Source organism: Saccopteryx leptura, chromosome 9 (genome assembly GCF_036850995.1).
Source record: "Saccopteryx leptura isolate mSacLep1 chromosome 9, mSacLep1_pri_phased_curated, whole genome shotgun sequence".
Taxonomy (NCBI): Eukaryota; Metazoa; Chordata; class Mammalia; order Chiroptera; family Emballonuridae; genus Saccopteryx; species Saccopteryx leptura.
The window spans coordinates 59,340,168-59,367,008 of NC_089511.1; the positions used below are offsets into that span (position 1 = coordinate 59,340,168).

At 43.0% G+C, this 26,841-nt stretch overlaps 1 protein-coding gene across 4 annotated transcripts in view; it reads right to left on the reverse strand.

Moving 5' to 3' along the window:
* The window catches only part of FAM13C (family with sequence similarity 13 member C), a 161,313-nt gene that overhangs the window by 51,659 nt on the left and 82,813 nt on the right, over positions 1-26,841 (reverse strand). For all 4 annotated transcript variants that reach the window (XM_066348702.1, XM_066348703.1, XM_066348701.1 and 1 more), the window contains one exon: positions 9,957-10,020. In XM_066348702.1, the coding sequence (XP_066204799.1) occupies positions 9,957-10,020 (64 nt within the window). The remainder of the gene's footprint in view (positions 1-9,956; positions 10,021-26,841) is intronic.

The window sequence follows — 26,841 nt, forward strand, 5'->3', positions numbered from 1 at the left end:
GGAAGTAAACTTAAATGGGAAATCTGCTCAAATATGGGGACATAACTTGGCCTCTGAACATCCCATTTCTATTCACTGCTTTTCTTCCCTGAGTGGTCATGTTTCCTGTGCATACACTCCCCCCTACACACCACACACATACACTCTTTTTTTCTATCTCCTCCCTGCCTCCACCTCTCCAGACCCAATTTAGCTACAGCTGTTTCACAGTCAAATTTGCATCAAATTCTTGAGCCAGTTCTGATTAACTTATCTAAACAGGGCTCCCCCATTTCTCCGTTACTACCTTGTTCGTTTCCTTCCTAATGCTCATGATAACATGCGGTTTTTACTTATCTACTTGTTTATAGGCTCCTCCCAGCTCCCGAGGGGCTGGAACCATGCCTCCATTGTTCCTTGCCGGACCTAAGAAAGAGTAAAACAAGAGGCAGCCAACAAAGAGACTGCCCTTGTATATCAGTAGTTTTCCTGGGCCCTGTAAGCAGTACTTAGGAGGCCCTTTTGAGTATCCAAATTCAAGTCCCTCAGTTGCCTTGGTTCATAAATTCTAAAACACTCATAAATCACTAAGAAGTTTTTTAAAGATGTGCACTCCCAGGCAGGAATCGCCCCAGAGAGTCATTCTGTGGTCTGGGACAGGATCATTTAGATGCAGAAGTCCAAGGTCTCCACTTTGAGAAATATTTCACTATTCCCCGGAGCCTTGACCCACTCTAAATGCTGCCTTATTCACCTGCTTAGCTCCCCCCTTCCCGGGGACAACAGCTTTTCCCTGACTCCCAGCTCTCTGACATCCTCATTAGCCTCCTGCCCCATCTCTCCTTAAAGCTGGAGTTGCTTATGTCACAGCATGCTTTACAGCCAATTCTAACTGAAGGACAACACACCTAGCTCAGCCCATCCGGCTTCCTCTGTGTGGGATGCTTTGCAATACCCAAAGGAGAAACTCAATATGAAAGAACAAGCTATTCACTTCAAGTAGGACAAGAAGATCTACGTCCTATTCTGGTGCCAGCAGCACTTAGAAACTCTACCAGCATAATACGCTATAACTAAAACCAAATCCTTTCAGCCAAATGATTTCAACTTGGGAAGGGGAGTCTTGTGCTCAGTTATACCTTGGAACATCCTCATTATGTTCACTTTGTTAAATAAACAATAAAAACAAGATGTTTGAGAGAGAATAAGTTTCACTAACTCATACTTTAAATTCAGGACTTTGAAATTTTCTAGGTAAGACCTTGATTTTCTAAAAACAGAATGTATCTCATTTTCAACTCATAGAATGGGCTTCAATTGCTTTTCTTTGGCGTTCCAAGTACTTAAACTATCCAAAAGTACAGTAGGCATTAAGATGGACAGACCCCTAACAAGTCATTGTTTTCCAGAACATTAATTATACCCCTTTTTTTCTGTCTTATTATACCCCACAGGTTAAATCCACAAATCTAGTTTATGTTGTAGCCCATATAGTTACTATTTGTGGCTACTTAAGTTCCAATTTCTTTTAGCCCTGAAAAAATATTCTGCTTAAAAACTGCACTTAGTAAAATGTGCGCACAGTAGAGGACCCACTGGTACTTTTAATCTCAAATCTATCACTGGCTCATTTTGTGTCTGTGGGCAAACTATCCAATTATGCTGGCCCATAGGCCCTTTCTTTCTTTCTTTCTTTCTTTCTTTCTTTCTTTCTTTCTTTCTTTCTTTCTTTCTTTCTTTCTTTCTTTTCTTTCTTTCTTTCTTTCTTTCTTTCTTTCTTTCTTTCTCATGAGACTACTTTGATTTCTAAAATTGGAGTAATATTAGAAATTAATAACCATCCCCTGGAAATCACAAAATCACATGCCATGTGAAATAAATTACATACCTATACCTGTAAGGATGTCGGGTCATACCGGAAAGCAAGAGCCATTTCCTCAAATACTACTATTTTGTTAGAAAACAAGAAAATTGCCTGACCAGGCGGTGGCGCAGTGGATAGAGCGTCGGACTGGGATGCGGAAGACCCAAGTTCAAGACCCCGAGGTCACCAGCTTGAGCGCGGGCTCAGCTGGTTTGAGCAAAAGCTCACCGGCTTGAGCCCAAGGTCACTGGCTCGAGCAAGGGGTTACTCAAGTCTGCTGTAGCCCCCCAGTCAAGGCACATATGAGAAAGCAATCAATGAACAACTAAGGTGTTGCAATGCGCAACAAAAAACTAATGATTGATGCTTCTCATCTCTCCATTCCTGTCTGTCCCTGTCTATCCCTCTCTCTGACTCTCTCTCTGTCTCTGTAATAATAAATAAATAAATAAATAAATAAATAAATAAATAAATAAATAAATAGAAAACAAGAAAATTAAGCCTTTGCCTGCCTTAAAATCTGAGTATTATTCTAGCCTTGAGAAAACCAACAACATCCCAAAAAGGGCAGAAGACAGCGGCACTGGCGAGGCCAGGCTCCGGGATATTGAGTCCGTGTGCGTCACTCCCCACGAATCCCCGAGCAGGATGACGAGTTTAACTCTGCTGCAGCACCCACCCCCCACCCAGCACCGAACCTGCAGCGAGGTGCATCTTTGCCTCTCAATAAACCCTGCTGAAAGAAAAAAATTACTCCTTAGAAAAATATACAAAAAGTCACAGTTTTCACGCAAAATTTGGGTCTTAGGACCAACAGAAATATCTTTTAAAAGTTGGCGGGGTGGAGGGAGTAGCCTACATTATAAGCTGCCAGCTTTCTATTTTGACAAATAAGGACATGTAGAAAAGTTAAAAAATTTAAAACCTCCCCTTTGTTTCATTAAAAAATGAAAATTTTAAGAACATTCTCTACATTAAAGTGCTTTTAGGAGACGTTAGCTTTATGGAAAACTCACCACATGGTCCTTTTCTCCTGTAACTCTGACGCAGGCTGACACTGGGAGCCACTGAACTAGACTCAGCGCCTTCCAGCCTTCCATGAGGGGTAGGGAATGAGTAGTGTAAAGAAGATTAAATGAAAGAGTGAGAGACAAGGAAAAGGATTAGACACCACACAAGAAAAAGCAAGGGCCAATGGGACGAAGCTGCGGGGGAGTATGGGAACCAGGGGAAGGTTGGGAAGCAAAAGGCAGGCACAGGTGAGGAGCATTGGTAAGTCTTGCCATGACTTTCTTCCCAGCCCAATACCTCTCACGTCTCTCTAAGTTAATTCTCGAACAAGGAAGAATACAGGCAGCTGCTGGCATAGCGGCTTCTAATGTCTTTTCTGCCAATACTGCCCTAAGGATTTCCTGAACTGTGAGGACTACAGACCTGATTTCCCTGGAAACAGGAAGCCAGAAAGGATAGCTGCCTCTGAACGATGGGCCAGAAAAAACAAGGCCTGGAAACAGCTCAGGGTTTCTTTGCTGTGCAGTTTATTCAAATGGGAATTAAAATCAGGATTCACACCATCACCATGTTTGGCCAAAAGATGTCCTCGCTTACAGTGACGAGACAACTTGGCTAAAACTAGATGAATCATAGGACACCAGGTTCCAGCTGAGTAAGAAATGCTGGTAGGGAGGCAAGGTCACATTATCTCAGCTTACAAAGCCACACCAGAAAAATGCTAAGTGGCATCCTGCAGTGGTCCAGCACACAGGAAAATTACCTGGCGTATTCTGCTTCCAGAGCAGTATTATACAGCCCAGAATGCATTCATCTATCTTGTGACAACAGCACACCCAGATCCAACGTGGGAAGTGTGGTCTGTGTCTAGCCAATCTAGCCAAAGCTTAAGGTCATAGTGACTGGGTTAAGAAAGGGCTACATGCCCCAAGCCAGATAAATGAGAATCACACAACTTCTCAGAGCTAGATAGGACTTTCACTGTGTCCTGTCCATTACGTACAGTAGACAGAATCTTAAAGAGAGACCCCAAGATTCCTACACCCGGGCTAGTTAATCAAACATTACTAGGTGCTGCCATAAAGGTATTTTGCAGATGTAACTGAAGTTCTTTTTTTTTTATTATTCATTTTAGAGAGGAGAGGGAGAGAGAGAGAGAGAGAGAGAGAGAGAGAGAGAGAGAGAGAGAGGAGAGACAGAGAGAGAGAGGAGAGACAGAGAGAGAGAAGGAGGGAGGAGCTGGAAGCATCAACTCCCATATGTGCCTTGACCAGGCAATCCCAGGGTTACGAACCGGCGACCTCAGCATTTCCAGGTCAAGGCTTTATCCACTGCGCCACCACAGGTCAGGAGTAACTGAAGTTCTAACTCAACTGACCAAGGACACAGAGATGGTGTGGGTGGGCCTGACTCAATCAGGTAAACCCTTTAAAAGCAGAGTTTCCTCTAGTTGGTGGAAACTGGACAACCTCAGAGAGATTTAGAGCACAGAAGGGTTTAGTGTTGCTGGCTCAAAGATGGAAAGATGCATGTGAGAAGGAATGCAGGCAGCTTCCAGAAGCTGAGAGATGCCCCCAGCTAATGACCAGCAAGGAGCAAGAAAACAAGGATAGCAGTCCCACAACTACAAGAAAATAAATTCAGGCAACAACCTCAATGAGTTTAGACATGGTCTGTTTTCCAGAATCACCAGATAATAATCCATTATAGCCAATGCCTTAATTTCAGGCTTGCACAACCTTAAACAGAGAATCCAATAAGTCTACCCAAATTTATGACCTACATAACCGTGAACTGATAAATGGGTGTTTGTAGCTTCTAAGCTTTTCGGTGATCTGTTACACAATAGTAGAAAACCGATATACACTGGAATTACCAGTTGTAAGAATAATGTGTCCCTAAAGAGGAACTAACATAAAGACAAACCCCATATAGGAAGACAGAGTCGAGAGGCAGAAAAAGATGGCGCCCACACAAGGCTTTAATCCCTGAACTTAGCCAGGCATGGAGCCTACCCCAATCCTAAAGTTTCAGCTGTGTGAGTCAACAAAATCCTGTTATTTATTAAAGCCAGGTTGTATTGACTTTCAGTCACAAGGGAAAACAAATCCCAGATGCATGAAAAGAAAAGAATACTCAATCAATCCCGAACTAAGGCCTAACCATATAGCCTGGGTTTTTATTTCAATAGAAAAATACAGCTGCCTCTTCTATAGAAATAGTACCACTCAACCAAGTCAAAAGTATCAAAAAACTAAAAAAAACTCTTGCTTCATTTTTTTAAATTGAAATAATTTTGAGGGAGAAACACATTCTTGAGCAAAACAGTAAGTACCATCTTGAAATCTTGATGCCAAAACATATGCTAAAACTATGCATGTTAATAAAAAAAAAAGGGAAAATCAAATCCTTCACATGGAGACAAACACAGACACGTGTATATTGGCTCAACAAAGGGAACCAGAAATGTGCAAGTTGGTTTGTTTTTAATAAAATTAAAGTATTAAGGATTTCTTCCCAGATTTTAAAGAGGAAGATAGCTTTAATGTTAAGGCTCATGTTGAGTTATTTTGACTAGCATAATTCAAATAATAAGAGTAACGATAGCATGTGAAGGAAAATGAAGTTTTTACATTGATTTTAGGTAGATAAGTAACCTCTTTCATAGTCAGCTAAATGAAAACAGACATCCCCTTTATAGAATAAGAACTGTAATTAAAAATTCAAGGTTTAACACTAGGTCATTATTGAGCCTTTGTTGGTTCTATTGGTTACCAGGGGAAATGGCATAGCAAGTATTTCTATGCCTTCTCATGAAGGAACAATGGGAATAGAATTGTCTCCACCTTCAGAAACCATTTCCTTTTCCTACTCCCTGCCTCACAGTGGTAGCAGGGTGGGAAGGCAGGATTAATATCGCCCTTGTGACCCTCACTGCTAAACCTATCAATTTCTTCTCCTCTGTAAAACTCAATGTCTTCCCCTACCATTCCATGACCTGGATATGATTCAGTGACTTCCATTTAGGTTGGTTTCTTCTTCTCCATCAGTCGTTTTGTTCATATTCAGTTACTGCAACATCAGGCTAGTAAACATGCTAATATCTGGGCCCATAATTCTTCAGTCCCTTCAATTATAATGCCACTTCACCTTAACTATGGTGGGCCATTTCAGCAGGTTGCCACAAACTTTCAGGACCCCAAACCTTCTAAAAACAACCTTTATTTCTTTTATCTATTCCACTCTACCCTATAAATGAACTTATTCTATCCTCTTAGTCATGGTGAGGTTCTAGATTCCTCTGTTCTAATGATCAATCATCCAACTTAGAGTCCAGAGCTAGGGAAAACAATATGTTTCCAGAGTTTGATTCCAGGAACACACACACACAAATACTAGTAGTATTTCCCTCAATTACCCCTTAATACTTAGCTATTCTGAAATTTTTACATTAGAGCTGTAGGGCTTATTCTAAGCAAAAGACTGATGTGTTCATTTTTTCATTCCAAAGTTGAGTATCTGCTTCTTTGTGCTTCACATATCTTTTTTGGGTAAACTTACTCACCCAATGGCAAGATTTTATTTTTACATTTATTCCCTGACCCCTTAGGCTTAGAGAGGATAAACTGTAGACTTGTCTATGCCAGCATAAGATAGTTTCAGAGCCAAAAAGCCTTACAGGAAAGGGAAAGAAGAAATCCACAGAAGGGCCACCAGAGACAAATTTCTCTTTTAGGGCCATCTGGTTTGTGGCTGACTTTACCTCTAAGATCTATAAAATACCAGGTAAATGTGACATGGGAAAAACTTATTCACACAGCTGAAACTTACTTTATCTAATAGTTAAGTGTGAAATACCTTCAAAATATCTATTATATAAGAAAATAAAGCATGTTTCCTGAGCATAGGAGTCATGGAAACTGATAGTATAGAGACGCAAGTTCTATTATGATACCCAACGTGAAAAACTGGGAGCTTCAGACTGCATAAGAAATGTGAAAACAAGAGGTGAGTGAGTTTTAAGTTCACTGAGAAAGTATGGAGACACACACAAAGCCAGATGCCTTAGCATGTATCAATTTTACTGGGTACAGGAGACTCTGGGTTTAGTACCATCTCTGGAACCAAACTAAGCTGAGCCCCATTCATCTGTGAGAGAGCAAGGGAATTTCAGAAGTTCAAAAGGCAGAAGTGAAATTTTGGGAAAATGTAAAGCACATATGTAGCATTTTCAAATCATTATTATTTATATAGAACTTTAAGGTGTATGGGAAAGTCAGGAAAATATTTTTGGACCATACTTCTTGTGAGGCTCCAGAAACAATTTTTTCCCCTGGCTTCATATTTGCAAGTTGGAATGGAAGAGGGCAGATATAGAACTGGTGGGGTTTTTTTTAGAGAACTAGAAGGCTTGGGGCAGAGGAAAGGGTAGCTAAATTAAAAAAAAAAAAAAAAAAGGAATAAAAAACAATGAAGAGAGCTAACATAAAAAAAGAGAAAACTTTCCTTACATTTCCATTTAGATATGGAAGAAATAACCTGCTAATAAGTCAGCTATGCAGAGACCAAAAAAACAGTTCATGAAAAAATTTAATCAGTAACAACTGATTATAATAGTCAAAAATGAGAAACAACCTTACAAGGGGTTACAGAAAGAAAGATAAAAACTGGCCCTGGCCGGTTGGCTCAGTGGTAGAGCGTCAGACTGGTGTGCAGGAGTCTCGGGTTCGATTCCCGGCCAGGGCACACAGGAGAAGCGCCCATTTGCTTCTCCACCCCTCCCCCTCTCCTTCCTCTCTGTCTCTCTCTTCCCCTCCCGCAGCCAAGGCTCCATTGCAGCAAAGTTTGCCCGGGCGCTGGGGATGGCTTTGTGGCCTCTGCCTCAGGCGCTAGAATGACTCTGGTTGCAACAGAGCAACACCCCAGATGGGCAGAGCATCGCCCCCTGGTGGGCGTGCCGGGTGGATCCTGGTCGGGAGCATGCAGGAGTCTGTCTGGCTGCCTCCCCGTTTCCAACTTCAAAAACAAACAAACAAAAAAAGAAAGATAAAAATTGAGAGTACATGCCAAACACGTATAATTCTCACAAACATAATACTAAGTAAATGAAACCAGACACAAAAGGATACACACAGTCTGTTTCTACAAAACTTAAAAAATAAACAAAACAAATCTATGTCCGTCTAAAGCGCAGTCATCTTTATGGGGCAATGTGACTGAAAGGAACTACAAAGGGGTGTCTGGGATGCGGACAGTGCTGTTTCTCGATCTGGGTGCTGGTTCCACATTTTGTGAGAACTCATCCAGCTGCACACTCACAGTATGTGCTCTTCTATGTATTTTCTATGTCCACTGAAAATATTAAAGCAGTGTTTCCCACTTGTGTTCCACAGGTCTCTGCTGCCTGAAGAAACATTACGGGTTCTTCCATAAAACAGCAGTTTCCATACGTTTGGGAAACGACTTATGAGAAAGACGCAGTTCAATATATTCCTGTTGTACAGGCTGTCTCCATCAATGAGTCTGAACACATGAACCCTTCCTACATGGCCTTGACTCCCTCATGCTGCTCTGCTCAAGCTTTCCTGAGGTTTCCTCCGGCCCCCAAATTCTAGTCACAACAGAAACTGCACGACAGGCTGCGGACCTGCACACACCATTTACCCGATTGCCACGGGGAGCGTGCCCTCGCTGTTATCAACCCCTCTGGATCAGCCTCACCCCTTTTTCATGGAAGAGTGCACATGTACAATATGGCCCTCCCTGCTCTTTCAGACACGCATGTCCATTCGGCACTCTTGTACCCGTGTAATCCCAGAGCAGTGAGCTGGCATACATCATGTAATCTGCAAATGCAATATGGTGAAGGAATACCAAAAAGCCTATTTTCAAACAGATCTCTGTACAACTATCAGATAATCTCATGGGTGTCCAGCTCACAAGCCAGAGTTTTTCCCAAATATTAGAAATCTATCACAAGTTCACTCTTAACAACCAACACATTTTTCTAATCACTAAAGTCAAAGCTTCACTTCCTTACAACCAGCACTTTGCTTGTTCATCGGGGGACCAACAGCTGCATTCATTGATTCAGGCTTTTGCTTCTTTCCCCTTAAATTATTTTCCACTCTTGTTACCACAAGTGAGGTTGTAGATTTTGTCTCCATCCACGAAGAAATAACAAGTGATGTTCTGTGTTGTTATCTTTAGGGTATTTTTCTACAATTTAGTTAGTTACTTATTTAACTTGATTCCATCAGGCAGCTGATATACCTTGAGCTATTCATTTCTACCAAGTTCTACAATTTAAGAAAACCCCTAAAGTCAGTTTATTACCATTTTTTTTGGAGAGGGAGAAGTGATGCATTTCAAATGACAGATCAACAATTTGCCTGAAGCCTATCATTTCTCTTCCTGGCATCTGAACATTGTCTTTTCATTCTTTTTACTATGATCCTAATCAGATATACCACCCACTGTTCCTTAATTATATATTGAGGACAAGAAAAACTGAACAGTATTCCAAGCCAATATCTTAAGCCAAGGCATTCATAATAACAGAGATCCTAATTTTATTATATGGATTTCCAACAGAAGAATTAAATTATTCATTTCAAAGAAAGTCTAGAACAAGCTTATTAACATTGTGATGTCCAGTTTGGTGGGAAACCATTTGGACTGGAAAATATGGCTTTACTGCCTCAAAGCAGACTGAGACGTCATTGCACACACCACACTATACCATGCAAAGTTATATTTGCGACTACAAGTGTTGTTAGAAATGAAATCAAATTAAAGGAAAATTGTACAAATGTAACCGTCACAGCCACGGTTATACAATCCTGAAGCAAAGTTGAAAAGAGTGTAATGAATGGCTATGGACTTGGTTCAGATTCAAGATACAGTGACCACCCTTGCAAATAATATTTTAAATGTATTTGCTCCAGAGTGAGGAAAAACATTACGTCAAGAACTACAAGAAAAACAAGTTCATTTAAGAGCAAAAAATACTTAAAAGTTTTAATCAGATAGAATTCTTAGGACTAGGAAAAATAATAAATTTCATGATTGGCTAATTACAAGCAACAATGATTGCACTTACCTCGTTTAAGTCCTGCTGAGTTTCAAAAGCATCTTTTGGTAAAATGGCAGCCCCCTGGTCTACTCTATAAGACACAAAGAAAACGTATTTTAATTTTAAAAGAAACCTTTCAACAACGCACATCTGAAGATGGTGGCTACAGATCTAACTATACCCTTGTTTTAAAACCCTCAGTGGCAGCCCACTGTTCACAGAATCAAGCCCAGACTCCTTACATTGGTCTGCAACACAGTACAGTGTTTGAGTTCTGCCAACCTTCCTGGCCCCACCTCCTATCACTCTCATCCTGGTCCCTTACACTCTAGCCTCTCTGGCCTTCTGTCTCTTCAACACATAATGCTAGTTCCCTGTTCAAACCTTCAGCCTTGCTGTCCCAGACAGCTCTGTCCCCAGATCTTCATAGAACTAACTCCTCTCAGCATGTAAGTATCAGCTCAGCTCCTCTGTCACCTCCCAATGAAACTTTCCTGATCTTCCTAACTTCCTAGAAGTAGCTCTCCCCTTCACTCTCTCTCATGCTGTCCTTAGATTTTCTCTTACCATTTATCACTATCTGATATTGTACTGTTCATTTATTTTTCCATATTAAAATTTAAGCCCCAGACCTAGTCAGTTGGCTCACTGGTAGAGCATCAGCCCTGTGTGTGGATGTCCCTGGTTCAATTCCCAGTCAGGGCACATAGGAGAAGCAACCATCTTTTCTCCACCCCTCATTCTCCTACTTTTCTTTCTCTCTTCCTCTCCTGCAGCCATGGATTGATTGGTTCAAGCACATCAGCCCCGGACGCTAAGGATTGCTCATTGGAGCCTCTGCCTCAGGTGCTAGAAATAGCTCCCTTGTGAGCATGGCTACGGACAGGGGTTGCTGGGTGAATCTGGCTAGGTGCAAGCAGGAGTCTGTCTGTCTATCTCCCCCTCCTCTCACTTGGAAAAAAGAAAAATAAAATGTAAGCTCCCAAAATATCAGTGATTATATCTAATGTCTTTTTTTTTTTTTTTTTTTTTTTTTTTTTTTTTTTTTTTTTTATTTAGACAATTAACTTTAACAGCGTAGCAATGATCAATAAGAGTACACAGATTTCAGGTGAACATTTCTATAGCTTTTGAACTGTTGATTATATTGTATAACCATCATCCGAAGTGAAATCACTTTCCGTCACCTTATATTTGACCCTCTTTATACCCTTCCTGTCACCTGCTCCCCCCTCCCCATAACCATTTTCTACATTGTTAAATCCTCAGTAAAAATGTAATATGATAATATTGCTACAAAATGACAGCATTTGTTCACTGAAAGCAGCTTTTGGAAATTTCATCCTGTCTCTCAACTAACACAATGTTATAGTAATTGCTTGTAATATGGTGAAGCTGGCTTTTGCCACTACCTAATTACCAATAGGAGAAAAAGAACTTAAAATGGGCATATGTACTCTGAATTAATTTTTTTTAGTTTAAAACAAAAACCCAAGCTCCACAACTGGCAGACGATTAGCTCTAAACCATGATGTGCCAAAGGCATCTATTGCATAACATTCAAGTTTTTCTGCAGCAGTTCATAGACTATTATATAAAAAACATTAAGTTATTATTATTATCCATATAAAACAGCCTGCTATCTTAATGCATAAAAGTGTTAAGTCATTTATAAAATGATTTATTTGGGGACATAATTATTTACAGATACTGTTCTGCTTCAACGTGAGTCCTGAAAGAAAGCATACATGTCTTCTGAGTGGCCAACAAGATAAAGGATGCACATTCAGAAATGCCCAGAGCTTCACTTCAAAATATTCTGAAGAATGCAGAGTTCTTTCAGTCCACAGGCATTGCTAACTGTGCAAACAATTTACTTCTAATGAGAAAGGCAAGGAGATGGTCAAACAAAATTGTGAAGGTCATACTGATATCCACCATGTATAGTGACGGAAGCCTGAATGTCATGGAAGGCTAACGGTCCCAACCATGACCTTGGGGAGAGGTGGTTCAAGTGAGAAAAGTAAGGAAATACGGAAGAAGACCACTAGCACACCCATCCTATGCCCACCTAGTCCCTGAGCCACAAACACAGTGATTACAGGGCTTCAGAAAATACAAAGTATCTCTTTCTCAAAAACTGGGGGAAACTCTCCTGGGGACAGGGATTAACCCATCCTATCCAGTAACTTCGAAAACTCTGAGTCGCTCAGAATTTCTTTGTAATTCATAGTGGCTTTCAAACTGTGTTTCTATAGTTATGGTGGCACCAGAAAAATGGGAGAGTCTCGCTCTTTAACAGAAAGAATATTTCTGTTTTCTTTCTTTCTTTTTTTTTTTTTTTAATAGAGACAGAGAGAGTCAGAGAGAGGGATAGACAGACAGGAATGGAGAGAGATGAGAAGCATCAATCATTAGTTTTTCATCGCGACACCTTAGTTGTACATTGATTGCTTTCTCATATGTGCCTTGACCGCGGGCCTTCAGTAGACCGAGTAACCCCTTGCTTGAGCCAGCGACCTTGGGTCCAAGCTGGTGAGCTTTTTTTGCTCAAGCCAGATGAGCCCGCGCTCAAGCTGGCGACCTCGGGGTCTTGAACCTGGGCCCTCCGCATCCCAGTCCAACACTCTATCCACTGCGCCACCGCCTGGTCAGGCTCTGTTTTCTTAAAGATTTTAATTTATTGATTTTAGAGAGAGAGGAGAGAGACAGAGAGAGAGAGGACTGTTGAGGATGGGGGATCATTGTAGTTGTTCCGTCCTGTATGTGCCTTGACTGGGCAAGCCTGGGGTTTCAAACCGGCAACCTCAGCATTCCAGGTCAACACTTCATCCACTGCATCACCACAGCTCAGCTTGAAACAAAGAATATTTATGTTTTCAAGAAGAAATCTCTCTAGGGCTTTGGTGCCAGCAGATGGCAAACAAATACACAAATAGTAAACATTAATGGGAGAAATTAGCTACAGAGTTGGTTTAAAAATATAGTGCACAATTTGGATGCACAGAACAGTCTGCAAGAATATTCACATGATTTTCCAGGAAAACTATTCATAATCTCCACATAAATCTCCAGATCAAGTCTGAGAACGGTGGTCTAAGCATTAAAGGTGCTTAATTTAGTAATCATCTGATGATCTCCTATTGTTGAGGACATAATAAATAAGGATGCGTTTATGCCTTTGGGAGGCTTACAGTCTAGTGGACACTTAAGTAGAAGATAAAAAACTAATTAACATCCAGCGTTGACACTATTTCAGTTAAGTCAAGGAACAGAGCACAGGAGCTAGTATTAGAATGGTAGAGAGGAACTGGGGAGGAAGAGACAAAGCAGAGTGATATTTTTCAAGGATAAAACAATGAAGAGGCCACAGATGTGGACTTAAAGTATGAAATGAAAGAGCTAGAAGAATGAAATATTTTTCTTCTTTTCCAAGTGAGAGGAGGGGAGATAGAGAGACAGACTCCTACCCACGCCAGGAGTGGGATCTACCCAGCAACCCCCATCTGGGGCCAATGTAAGCAACTGAGCTATTTTTAGTCCCTGAGGCAGAGGCCCCAAGGAGCCATCCTCAGCGCCCAGTGTGATGCACTCAAACCAATCGAGTCATGGCTGCAGGAGGGGAAGAGAGTGAGGGAAAGACACACACACACACACACACACACAGAGCGAGAGAGAGAAGGGGTAGGAGGAGGGGTGGAGAGCAGATGGTTGCTTCTCCTCTGTACCCTGACCAAGAATTGAACCCAGGATATACACATGCCGGGCTGACACTCTACCACTGAGCCAACTGGCCTAAGCCAAGTAATAAAAGTTATTTCAAAGTTTTGAGCCTATATGACAAGGATAATGACCTGGTTTTTCTAACGGAGATATAAAAATATGTAATTTTGCTGAGGAGAAGGAGGAGAAGATATAAAGAGAAGCAATTCATGAGTTTAGACTTAGATATTTGAAGCTTGAGGAGAGGCTGAAATAAGGAATTAAAAATATCTAAACAAGGCTCACCCTAGAACGGGGCACTCTACAGACTGCTCAGCAGAGTGAAGAGTAGTGACCAGATGTGGTGTGCAATGGTCACAGGCGCTACACCAGTTTTTTTCCTTGTTGTGTGGCCAGAGCCTAGCATGCTGCCTGCCACCTGGTAAGCACTCTGTTCACATCTTTCTGACAGATGGGTAAATGAAGAATCAAAAGGAAATAGAACTGATAATGACTCCTTGATCTATCATTTACTAGAGATGTGTACCCATGGCCAAGATAGTAACATCTCTGAGCCTCAATTTCCTCATTTGTGAAGTAAAGATAAAAATAACAACTACTAGGCCCTGGCCGGTTGGCTCAGTGGTAGAGCGTCGGCCTGGCATGCAGAAGTCCCGGGTTCGATTCCCGGCCAGGGCACACAGGAGAAGCACCCATCTGCTTCTCCACCCCTCCCCCTCTCCTTCCTCTCTGTCTCTCTCTTCCCCTCCCGCAGCCGAGGCTCCATTGGAGCAAAGATGGCCCGGGCGCTGGGGATGGCTCCTTGGCCTCTGCCCCAGGCGCTAGAGTGGCTCTGGTCGCAACAGAGCGATGCCCGGGAGGGGCAGAGCATCGCCCCCTGGTGGGCGTGCCGGGTGGATCCCGGTCAGGCGCATGCGGGAGTCTGTCTGACTGTCTCTCCCCGTTTCCAGCTTCAGGAAAATACAAAAAAACAAAACAAAACAAAACAAAACAAAAAAAAACAAAAACAACTACTCCTGGGAGAATGCATCACGGGAAGGGCAGTTCGTGAATAATGCCAGGACTACTGTCAGCTATATTAAAATAACAATGCATTCTATAATCATCTATAAAATACCATAACAATAACAATCTATAGTATATGTCAATAATAATAATTGAAGCTGATGAATAAATAAGCTGAAAGAGATAAAAAGCTGGGATACCCTTACTCAGAACCAGTAAGCAGGTCTCTGAAACTGGTCAATTATGGGACAGAAGGAAAAAGAGCCATGAAGAAAATGAACACATTGCTAAGGAAGTAAAAAGCTAAACAGAAGAACACTCTAAATGCTGAAGAGAAAGATGTTACAACAAAGAAGAGTGTCAAGAAAAACCTATTAACTCACCAGCCTTACTATGCCAGGCTGGGACTGCCAGGAAGTTTCCTTGTATTATTTTATTTCATCCTCATGGTGACTGTAACAGATTTGCCTTATAATACTCATTTGACCTACCAGGGCTATTAAGTAACTTCATCCACTCATTAAACACATTTTTAAGCACCACCTCTGTGCCAGGTACTATTGCAGGTGTTGGGAATAAAACACTGAATAAAACAAAGTCTCTACCCTGATAGAACTTCTTATATTCTTATAGGAGACAGAGTCTAAAGAAAAAATTCTGTGATCTGTGGTGTACCAGATATTAATACAGAGAAAAAAAGAAAGACAAGAATGGCACATATAGGAGGACTGTCTAAGCTCACACTGCTAGAAAATCTTAGTCATCGGGAGATAATGAGAATGAAAGTGTAGAAATAAGAGTTAACTGGAATGCAAAAGACAAAGGCCATGGCAGAAGAGAAAACAGAAACAAAAGCTTCTCACTAGAAACATTTGGCAAAGAAAAGAGAACTGAAACAGCAGATAGGTACATCAGATTCCCTTATTTTTGAGATCTTTAAAGATACTGCTTGAACCATGTACAATCCTGGCTAGAGCCTGGCCTAAACTCAAGAACTGGATCACATTGAAACATACCTTCCAATTCTTTCCTCCCTTCACTCAAAACAACAATAGAAAATAGATAACACACATCTCTATCAAATGCACACTTCTGGAGAGGGCACTGATGAGTGGGGCAGTCAGAGCTCTCTGCCAACCACAGGCCTGCCCCCAGCCCAGGTCCAGGCAGTGGAAAATGCAGCATTGACTCCTCAGAGCCCAGTCACGGCTCTCAGTACTGATCAGAATGTGCTTGGAATGCTGAGGTTGCAGGTTCAGAACCCTGGGCTTGCCTGGTCAAGGAGCATAAAACAAGCAAACAATGAACAACTAAAGTGAAGCAACTACGAGATACTTCTTGCCTCACCACCTCTGTAAAATCAATAAATAAAGTCTTTAAAAATAAATACTGACCAGAATGCAATGCCTTCAAACACCACCACCACCACCATTATTATTATCACTGCTCTTGTCCCCATGACTACCATCGCCACCCAACCAAACCCTCTATCTGCATCACCATCATTACCACCCCACTGTGCCACCACATCGCTGCTGCCACCATCACGATATAATTCAAAATAGAAGCACTTCTCAACAGAGAAACACAAAACTTAAAAAATTGTTTGCTGATATTAAAAGAGCTTCTTGCTGGATTCTGTAGCTGAAAAATTATGGCTACAGATTGAAGTGCAACTTTTCTAAAAGTTTTTCTGTTCCCACATTGCTGGAACCCTAAAGCATGTGCTGAGCCAGCCTGTAGGGTCACTCTACAGTGACATTTCACCAGGAGGTTGACTGGAATTCAAAATAGCACAACGAACAAAGCATGGAGACATTTTTCTTGTCCTAAGAATAATGTCAAATCACAGATGTGATCATTTGTAAAGAAGCAGTATTTTAGGATAGGATTTTTTATTTACACCAACATTTCAACTATCCGTACTTAAATTAGCTCATGAAAGTATTCCCTAAGTCAGGTGAAAGCTTCTCCATCTGTCCAATTGGTCATGGAAAACATCTGAGAGTTGCCTGACACTGTCCTCTCCCTGAAACCCAATAGTCAATTTATTACCAAGTCCCTCAATTTTTTATCCCAAATAACTTTTGCATCTGTTCTCTCCCCACCACGTTAGGCCAAGCCACGATCATCTCCCTGGTCCCTCTGTTTCTCCACCTTTCCCACATCATTCCCATACAACAGCCTTGTCACTACCTTTCTGCACACCGTGCTTATAATAAAGACCAAAATTCTCAAAGTCATCTATGACATCCTGAAGGGTTTAGCCTCTGTTCACATCTCCACCCTCAGTTCCTAACAGTCTCCCTCCCTGTGCACCCACTACACCAGCATTCTCTCAGCTGCTTGGACGCACTGTGCCCCGGTCCACCCTGGGCCTTCATGTATGCTGTTCTCCTGTGCCCATGATGCTCCAGCCTCTCCCCTTCTCCTCCTAATCAATCCATCCATCCTTTAGATACCTGGCACCAGACCAATTAGGTTTCCCTTTTGTATGTCTTACTGTAGTCTGACCCTCCACAACTGATCTGTAGATGTCTTAGTCGCTAATTGTGTATTCATATAATTATTTGATTTGTTTCTTTGTCATGATGATAAGCTCCCCAGGGCAGAGACCATGAGTCTTGCTTAACATTTATTCTAGGGCTAATCCTGGCATCTGGCACATAGTAGGCACTCACATGTGGGCAATTGCCAATTCTGGTATATGCCTGAGTATACACAATGATTATGGTAAGCTCATGTTCCCTCCCCCACTGTAGTATACCAGCAGGAATGGAAGAAGGAATGACTCTTAGTCTCACAGCAAATATCTTTCTTCCCCAAGGAGACATGTGAAATATTAGCAATTATCTTTCTAACCCACATTTAGAAAACTGGGCAGAAAGAGTAAAAGAACATCCAACACCCTTTTCAGAGTACTTCAGAGTCAGAACATTTAGCCAAACAGTGCCTACCAGCAAGCTCATCTTAAGAGTTCCAGATATCCTACTATACTGAATTGAGCCTCTGTGTTAGAAAGTCTATATTAGAAAGCAACACGGGATACACCGATGTATACCCGGATGACTGTCAGCTGGCTGTATTCCATTGTTTCCTAAAACTCTTTTGAAAACAAAAGGTATATCCCAAGAGGACAATACTCTAAGCAAAACATTCTTTATGAACAAACAATAGTTCTATATGCAGACCCAGACAAGATGCCAATAAATTCCAGTAATATTTTTAGCAACAGTAACAACCCTTGATGCCAGTAAATATCAAGTTTCTTTTTCTAGGGATTCTAAGCTGCAGTTAAAGACATTACTGTTTTTCCCCCATTTTTTATCCTAAAGGATCAATATTAAATTTTGGACAGACAGATTCAAAGATAAAAAAAATCAAGGCACAAAGTTTAAAATGACTCTCAAGGAGATTACCAACAGAAAACAAAACTAGACGTCAATAGCTGTTCATGAACTGACTCTCCAAACAAATTTATGTGCTTGTACTGGTCAATGGAATCCCACAGAGGGGACAACGATGGCTAGAGGGAGAACACCGATCCTTCATAACAGGCCTTCCCAGTAGTGAGAGCCCAAGCCCCGCCCCCTACTCCCACCTTATACTTAACCTGGTGATTAGAATCAACCAGTTTTGTAAAAAAGCAGCTTCCGGATGTAAGGGCGATCTGGCTGCGACATCTGTCACCCCATTGATTGCCAGGGTTGATTCGGCTGATCTGGCTGGCTAGGCAGGTGTCCCCTTCTTCCCTCACCGCTCCATGCGCGTCCCTCCCTAAGCTGCGCGCTTGGTCGAAGAGGACGACCTTCCCCGCTAGAGGAGAGGACCGTTCTTCGGTCAAGGGTATATGAGTAGCTGCGATCCCCTGCTAGAACCTCCAAACATGTCTCAAAAAGCAGCTTCCTAGGGCCTGACCAGGTGGTGGTACAGTGGATAGAGCATCAGACTGGGATGCTGAGAACCCAGATTCAAAACCCTGTGGTCGCCGGCTTGAGCACAGCTCATCAGCTTAAGCACAGGGTCACGGGTTTGAGTATGGGATCACAGATGTTACCCCCTGGTCACTGGCTTGAAGCCCAAGGTTGCTGGCTTGAGCCTAAGGTCACTGGCTTGAGCAAGGGGTCACTGGCTCGCTGAAGGGCCCCAATCAAGGCACATATAAGAAAACAATCAATGAACAACTAAGGTGCCTTAATGAAGAATCAGTGCTTCCTCTCTCTCTCCCTCCCTGTCTGTCTGTCTGTCTGTCTCTCTCTCTCTCTCTCTCTCTCTCTCTCTCTCTCTCTTTCTCTCTTGCTAAAAAGGTAAAATAAGATAAAATAATAAAAATAAAAAGTTTCCTAGGCCTCACTGACTCAGAGTTTCCAGAGGAGTGAACTGGTAACATGCTTTTAACAAGAACCACAGGAGATTACTAATTGGGAAACATTATCCTAAAGGTACCGGTGCAACAACCTGGGAAGAGTCCAATGGCTAAAGGGCACAGGGGAGGGGCTTTATGAGAACAGAAGTTACCTGGGTACTTCTGGCCTGGTCTTCAAGCACATATATTTCAGAAGAGAAAAAGGCTACGTCCCTGGAAACACTATGAGAAACTCCAAACACAACAAAACCCAGCTGCACTAACATAGATACCTCTTCTCACCTTGGTGGGCTGGAACAGACCCAGAAACATCCAGAACCACTCCAACGCCCAGAGAATGGGTTAGCAGAGAGTCAGACCCCCGAGGCCAGTGTTAGAACTGGCAGAGAGTAAGAGATGGAGCGGTCATATGTATGGTTCAAAATACCCTGGAAGCCTGACCAGGTAGAGGACCAGTGGATAGAGAGTCGGATTGGGATACAGAGGACCCAGGTTCGAAGCCCCGAAGTCACCAGCTTTAGCGTGGGTTTACCCACTTGAGCACCAGCTCACCAGCTTGAGCGCAGGACCATAAAATATGACCCCATGGTCTCTAGCTTGAGCCCAAGGTTACTGGTTTGAGCAAGGGGTCACTGGCTCTGCTGTAGCCTCCTGGTCAAGGCACATATGAGAAAGCAATAAATGAATGACTAAGGCATCGCAACAAAGAATTGATGCTTCTCATCTCTCTCCCTATCTGTCTCCCTTCCTGTCTGTCTGTCCTTATCTGTTCCTCTCTCTCTCTCTCTCTCTTTCTCTGTCAAAAAACAAAAACAAAAACAAAACCCCTGGGAACCAGAAAGGAAGAGTTTGAGAAGGGATACTGAGGACAGGGGATTCAGTGGGAGCTGAGATACTAATAATACTTTTTGTTTTTTTATCAATAATAATGACAGCAGCACCTGGTTTGCTAAGCAGAATGCAAAGCACTTTATTCTGTCATCTCATTTACGGCATTCATTCAATAAATGACTGTTAGCACCTGCTCCCTGTGCCAGGCAGTGCTCCCCCAGGAGGCAGAGCCATCGTAGCAGGTGCTTCAGCTCCGTGCAGTTCTGCTCACTCACCTTACCCACCTCAGGCACCTGCCAAGTCTCCTCACTTCTTTATCTCAAGACTTTCTGAGGCAGAGCTGGCTCCCTCAGCCTGGAAGTGTGGGATAGCTACCTCCTTCAGGGGCAATGAAAAGGGGAATATGTGGATAAACACTGCAGCCCCCCAATTTTCAGACAGATACATCTGGGAACTTTCTACACAGTTCCTCAGAGAACTAGTTCCAGTCACAAGAGTGTTCAGTTACACATTTGCTGTCAGCTCTTCCTCCTCCTATGTTCCTGCTTCCCAGGGTCACCTCCTTGTACCCAAGTTTTCCTATGAGGCTCTGATTGCTGGTGGAGCCTAACATTAGAATGTGAGCAACGTAACTAAGTAGACACAATCTCAGTCTCTCTGGAGCTTACAATCAGGGACAGAGACAAAAAGTCATACACAAATGAAGATTGGTTCAGGTGCAGGTGCAGTGAAGGGCAAAGGGAATCACACGTCATGGCAGGGGAGACTGAATGACAGATGGAATATTTGGTGAATATTAAATGCTTATTGCACTGGGCATTGTAATATTATATCTGATACTCGGCCTTCTAACACTTTAACTTCAAAATCACAAATCAGTACAGCTCTAAAAACAAGAGAACTTAAAAAGAAAGCACAGAGTATTTGAGTATGAATTAATTTTAAACAAGCCTCTATTTTCGAGTTTTGGGGGTAGATACCCCATAGAGTGACTGCAGTACCATATGGTAATTCTATTCTTAAGCTTTTGAGGAACCACCACTTTCTTCCATAATGGTTATACTAAGTTGCATTCCCACCAACAGAGAATGAGGGTTCCTTTTTCTCTACAGTCTCTCCAACACTTGTTATCATCTGTCTTGAAAACACTGATACATAAAGACACATGTACCCCCATGTTCATCGCAGAATTATTCACAGTGGCCAAGACATGGAAACAACCAAAGTGGCCCTCAATAGAGGACTGGATAAAGAAAATGTGGTACAGCTTGACTAGGTGGTGGCACGGTAGATAGAGCATCAGCCTAGGACGCTGAGGACCCAGATTCAAAACCTTGAGGTCGCTGGCTGAAGCACGGGCTCACCAGCTTGAGCGTGGAATCATATACACGACTCTATGGTTGCTGGCTTGAGGCCAAAGGCCAATAGCTCGAAGCCCAAGGCCACTGGCTTTAGTCTAAAGTCACCACCTTGAGCAAGGAGTCACTGGCTCAGCTGTAGCCCCCCAGTCAAAGCACAGATGAGAAAGCAATCAATGAACAACTAAGGTGATGCAACAAGGAATTGATGCTTCTCATTTCTCACTCTTCCTGTCTGTCTGTCTGTCCCTCTCTGTCTCTCTCTCTCTCTCGCTCACAAAAAAAAAAAAAAAAAAGATTTGGTACATATATATGACAACATGGGTGGACCTTGAGAACATTATACTGAGTGAAATAAGTAAATCAGAAAAAGCTAAGAACTGTATGATTTCACACAAAGGTGGGATATAAACTGAGACACGTGGACAAAGATAAAAGTGAAGGGGTTCCCAGGGGGAGGGGGATGTAAGAGAAGGAGTGTGGGGAGGGGTATAAGGTACAGGGTGGGGGGAGGGTTAAAGAGGGACAAATATAAGGTGACAGAAAATAATTTGACTTTGGGTGATGGGTATACAACATAATCAACAGTTCAAATACTATAGAAATGTTTACCTGAAATCAATGTACTCTTATTGATCAATGCTAGCCTGTTAAATTTAATTTGCTAAATAAAATTTTAAATAAATAAATAAAGCAAGCCTAAATGCCATGTGTTCCTAGTAAAAGTATCCTTTCTCTCCGTAAAGGAAATGTCATGAGTCATCATGACTTCCTCTGTCCGATTCCTACCTTCTTCACTACCACCATTAGCTTCCGCTAGGAGGATGCTTTGGCCGCAAGATGTCTCCCCACCCACACGCTCCCTAGTGTAGTCTTTTAGAAATGTAATCTGAGCCCATCATTCCCATTTATAACCTGGAATGACTTACTCTCTGGACTCCTAAAAACCCAGAATCCAGACTGACTAACAGGCCCTATGAGTCTGGCCACTGGCAACCTTCTGATATCACACTCTCCTCGCAACCAAGTATAATTCAGCTTCACAGACCTCTGCCTAGGTCTTAAACAGCAGCACCTCTGTAGCTGCCATTCCCAGAGTACAGATGTTATTAGCATTCTCATTATTATTTCATTTAGAAGCAAACAACAAATGCTATACGTGCTTCAACACAAAGCTGTCCTTACCAATGTGGTCTTGGCACAAGATGAATAAAACCTGGATCACCATCCATCTGATGGGCAAGGGTGGATTAATTTTCAGAGAGGCAAATCCACAGAATAAAACACTCAAAGGAAGAGGTATCTAATACAAATTCTGGTTTTAAGTATCATTGGACCCTATAAAAGTCATCTTTCATATTTGCTTTCTGAGCCCAAGTGGCCCAAACCATAAAAGCCACAGGTATTAAAAATGTCTTTGAAATTTCCTTTTGTTAACAAAAATTTAAAACAAATCCATGCTCTCCTAACACTCTCTTAATATTCCTGTTTACCTTCCATTGAGATACAACAGTTCCAAAAAGAGAGAGAGAATAAAATTATGTCATATGTTTGATTTTAACAAATTTATTATGGTTCCACATCCTGAATAGTATATTAGTTTCTTACTTATAAACAATTTCTTGATTTGAAAACCTAATAGGGGCTCAATGGGAGGAAATTTGGAAATAAAAAAGAATATTTTTAAAATTACTCATATCATCCCACTTGAAAATAATCACCAATAAAATATGGATTTACGTCTTTCCAGTATATGTTTCTGTACATAATTATATAGGAAGCAAAAGCAGTATCACACTGTGATAGCGTAATGTAACTGCATTTGGCCCATGTGTAAATAGATCATGAACATGTACCCATGTTAATACTCTTCTGAAATATAATTTTAAATATAGAGCATGGAGATTGGTATTTCTCAAGGGGGTGGTGTATGTTCCCTAGGGAGCATTTAGAAAATCTGGAGGTTACCTGTGATTGGCTCAGAGGCTGGGGGTGCCCACTAGCATTTGGTAGACTGGAACCAAAGTTGCCAAAGCCCCTGAGATGTGCGGGGCAGTCCCACACAACAAAGAATTGTTACACATCCTGCATGCCTTCCAAATGTTCTCTGGGAATGTTAGAGCCAGAGGCACTTAACCCTTAGCACAATCTGAACCAGAAAACTATGAGGGCTAGTAGATAAAAAAGAAATATCCAGAATACACAACTAGGGAGGAGGGGATTGAATTGCACTGTCTCAAAAGCTCTATCCTGAGCCACCATCCTATGATTTTACCACTTACAGAAATCCAGACACATACATGACTGTCTATCTAGTTCTCTCAAAGTTACTAATTATCCATTATATACCTATCTTCTTCTATGGTCAAATAACTAAAAAATTTATACCTGGAAAGTTTTATTTTGGTTAAACATTTCAACGCCAAGGCCTAGAAAGCTTTTACCCTTAAGCACAAACCATAGAAACTATAATGAATGTGCATAATGTTTTTAGACAATTGGGATGGTGGCAGAATAGGTGGAAGTTAGACTCAGCTCCTCCCAGAACCAAACTGGAATTACAACTACATTATAGAACATTCAACATAAATTACCAAAAGAAGACTAGCTGAACAGAAGTCTTATATCCACGTATTTACAGAAGAGGCCACATTGAGATTGGTTGGAAAGGCATAGACATGAAAAGCACTGGCCCCACACCCATACATGTCAGATAAAAATCTGGAGGGATATCTCAGTTGCACAGGTCTCCCCTGAGGAGCAAGAGGTCTCAATCCCATGCCGGCTCCCCAGCCCAGGAAACCAGAAAGAGAATCCCACATAATTGGGCTATTAAAATCAGCTGGGATTTCATCCACCAGGAAGAGATGGGAGTCTGTTAAGAAATCCAGGCACCCTCTTGAAGGCGAGCAAACAAAATCTCATTCACAGCCACTCACCCTGGGCTCCAGCGGAGGGAAGGGGGCTCGGAGCAGACGTGGGTCATATAGGAAGAGATCGGGCTATGTTGGTTCAGTGAGAAAGATGAAAGGTCAGCCGCCAAGTTCTCTGTGCTGAATCCCTCTCCCGCACTACCCACAGACTCCATCTTTCCTGGGCCAGCATTCCCCTCCATACAACATCATGAAGGAATGCACAAGCTCCGCCCTCCTGACTTACTGTGGCCCTGCCCTGCCAAGATCACACCCAGCAGAGGAATCTGCTGGCCGTGGCCATCCCGGGCCCATGGCGCAGACTTTCCTGTTGTGCTACTGAGGTGGTCTGCGCAGACTCAGAAGCTGTCAAAGACTCACAGGGGAAGACTGAGCTGTGTGGCGGTAGGGCAAGGGCCATTATTCCGCCTCCACCTGCCCAACAAGGGCCACACTTAGGAGGGATCCACTAGCCCCACCCTCCCAACTCCCGGTGGCCACACCCTTGCTGAGCTTCCGCCCCATCAAGGAGTCAGCTGGCTGTGGCCAGCCTGGGCCTGCAGTGCAGATTTTCTTGGAAGATTCTCAAGGAGGTCCAGGCAAAACAAGGGGTGTCAGAAACACACAGGGAGAACTGACTCATGTGACTCTATGGCAAGGGCCATATTTCTTTCACACCCTTGATCAGCGCCACCATTCCTGTGCAGAGCGCTCCCTCAACATGACCAAATGACGACTCCCTGAGATGCCACTCCACCACAATGATCGGCCAACCACAGGCAGGTGGCAGCTGGCCTTGGTGTACAGTGAGAATTTTGCTGAGTGAACACAGAGCCAGCAATGGTATCTAGCCTGACTCGGTATCAGTCTGGTGAATACCACTTGCCTCTACCTGGTTACTCACTGACAACCTACCTCACACAACTTGCAAACCGCCAGAGGCTCTTTCATTGACGAAGCCTAAGAGACAGTCGGCAAGTGGAGGTAGATCTCAGGGTGCCTTGAACCTTTTGCTGTCCTGCCCCCGGGCTGGGTGCTGGTGAGCAGGTGAGCCCCTCCCATGCACATTCAGAACCAGCAGAAACAGCCCAAAACTATGGGTTGCTTTATAACTCCAAACAGGTAGCCCAGGGCCAGTCACAGCCTGCGCCTGAATTAACACACCAAATGACAAGCTTCACACTACAATCCAATTAGCTCCATAAACTGCATATCTAAAAGGAGAATCTCAAGGCATCAGCCCCAGCTGAGACAAATTAAACTTCATAGGCTCTGCCCCCCAACACAATAGCTCATACACTGTCTCGGAAATGCAGAGTCCCAAACAAGATGAACCTGAACAGGCCCACACCAAGACACATCAAAACTAAAATGCAAAAAGTTAAAGACAACAAGGGAATCTTAAAAGCAGAAATAGTTACCTACAAGAGAGTTCCCATAACATTGTCAGCTGATTTCTCAACAGAAACATTTCAGGCTAGAAAGGATTGGCACAAAATGGTCAAAGCGATGAAAAGCAAGGTTCTACAACGAAGACAATTTTACCCAGAAAGACAATCATTAAAAACTGATGGAGAAGTAAAGAGCTTCCAGACAAGAAAAAGCTAAAGGACTTCATCACGACCATCACCAAGCCAGTACTATAAGAAATGTTAAAGGGTCTTGTTTAAGAAGAAATAAAAACCAGAGAAACATGTCCATAAAAAAATAAAATGGCACCAGACCAAGCGGTGGCGCAGGGATAGAGCATCGAACTGGGATGCAGAGGACCCAGGTTTGAAACCTCAAGGTTGCCGGCTTGAGTGGGGGCTCACTAGCTGTAGCGTGGGGTGTAAGGCCAGGAGCCAAGGCTACCATCAGAGCAGCCTGGCTCATGCAGGTTCGCATTGGATTCAGACAGTCGGTAAAGAAGCAACGGAGCCAAGAACTGATGGGCTGTCATCTTTAATTCTAACTTGCACCCGGCGGGCAAGTAAAAACACACACTGGGCTCCAAAACCCGCTCACATTCAGTGCTCACAAAGCTACTGACTTATCCAAGTTTCCTAGAATCAAAGGTTTCTAGCTCACCAGACTTATTCACCTCTGTTCCCCATCTCCTTCCTTCTCCAGCGTCAAACTCTACACAAACTGGCATCTCACTCAATACTCCGCCATCTTGGCTGCTTCTCCTGGCCTACTCCACGTGGCCTCCTTCTGCTCTCTGCTCTGCTCTCTCCTCTAATGATAATCTCAGGAACCAAGAGCGAGTAAGTTCCTATTCTGCCCCTATTTTATAGTGTAGAAATCCAAACCTTTAATCCAATATACATAATAGGGAAGTCTCTAATACAAAGTCACTTCTCTGGCCCTGGCCGGTTGGCTCAGCGGTAGAGCTTCGGCCTGGCGTGCAGGGGACCCAGGTTTGATTCCCGGCCAGGGCACATAGGAGAAGTGCCCATTTGCTTCTCCACCCCCCCCCCTCCTTCCTCTCTATCTCTCTCTCTTCCCCTCCCGCAGCCAAGGCTCCATTGGAGCAAAGATGGCCCAGGTGCTGGGAATGGCTCCTTGGCCTCTGCCCCAGGCGCTAGAGTGGCTCTGGTCGCAATAGAGCAATGCCCCGGAGGGGCAGAGCATCGCCCCCTGGTGGGCAGAGCGTCGCCCCTGGTGGGTGTGCCGGGTGGATCCTGGTCGGGCGCATGCGGGAGTCTGTCTGACTGTCTCTCCCTGTTTCCAGC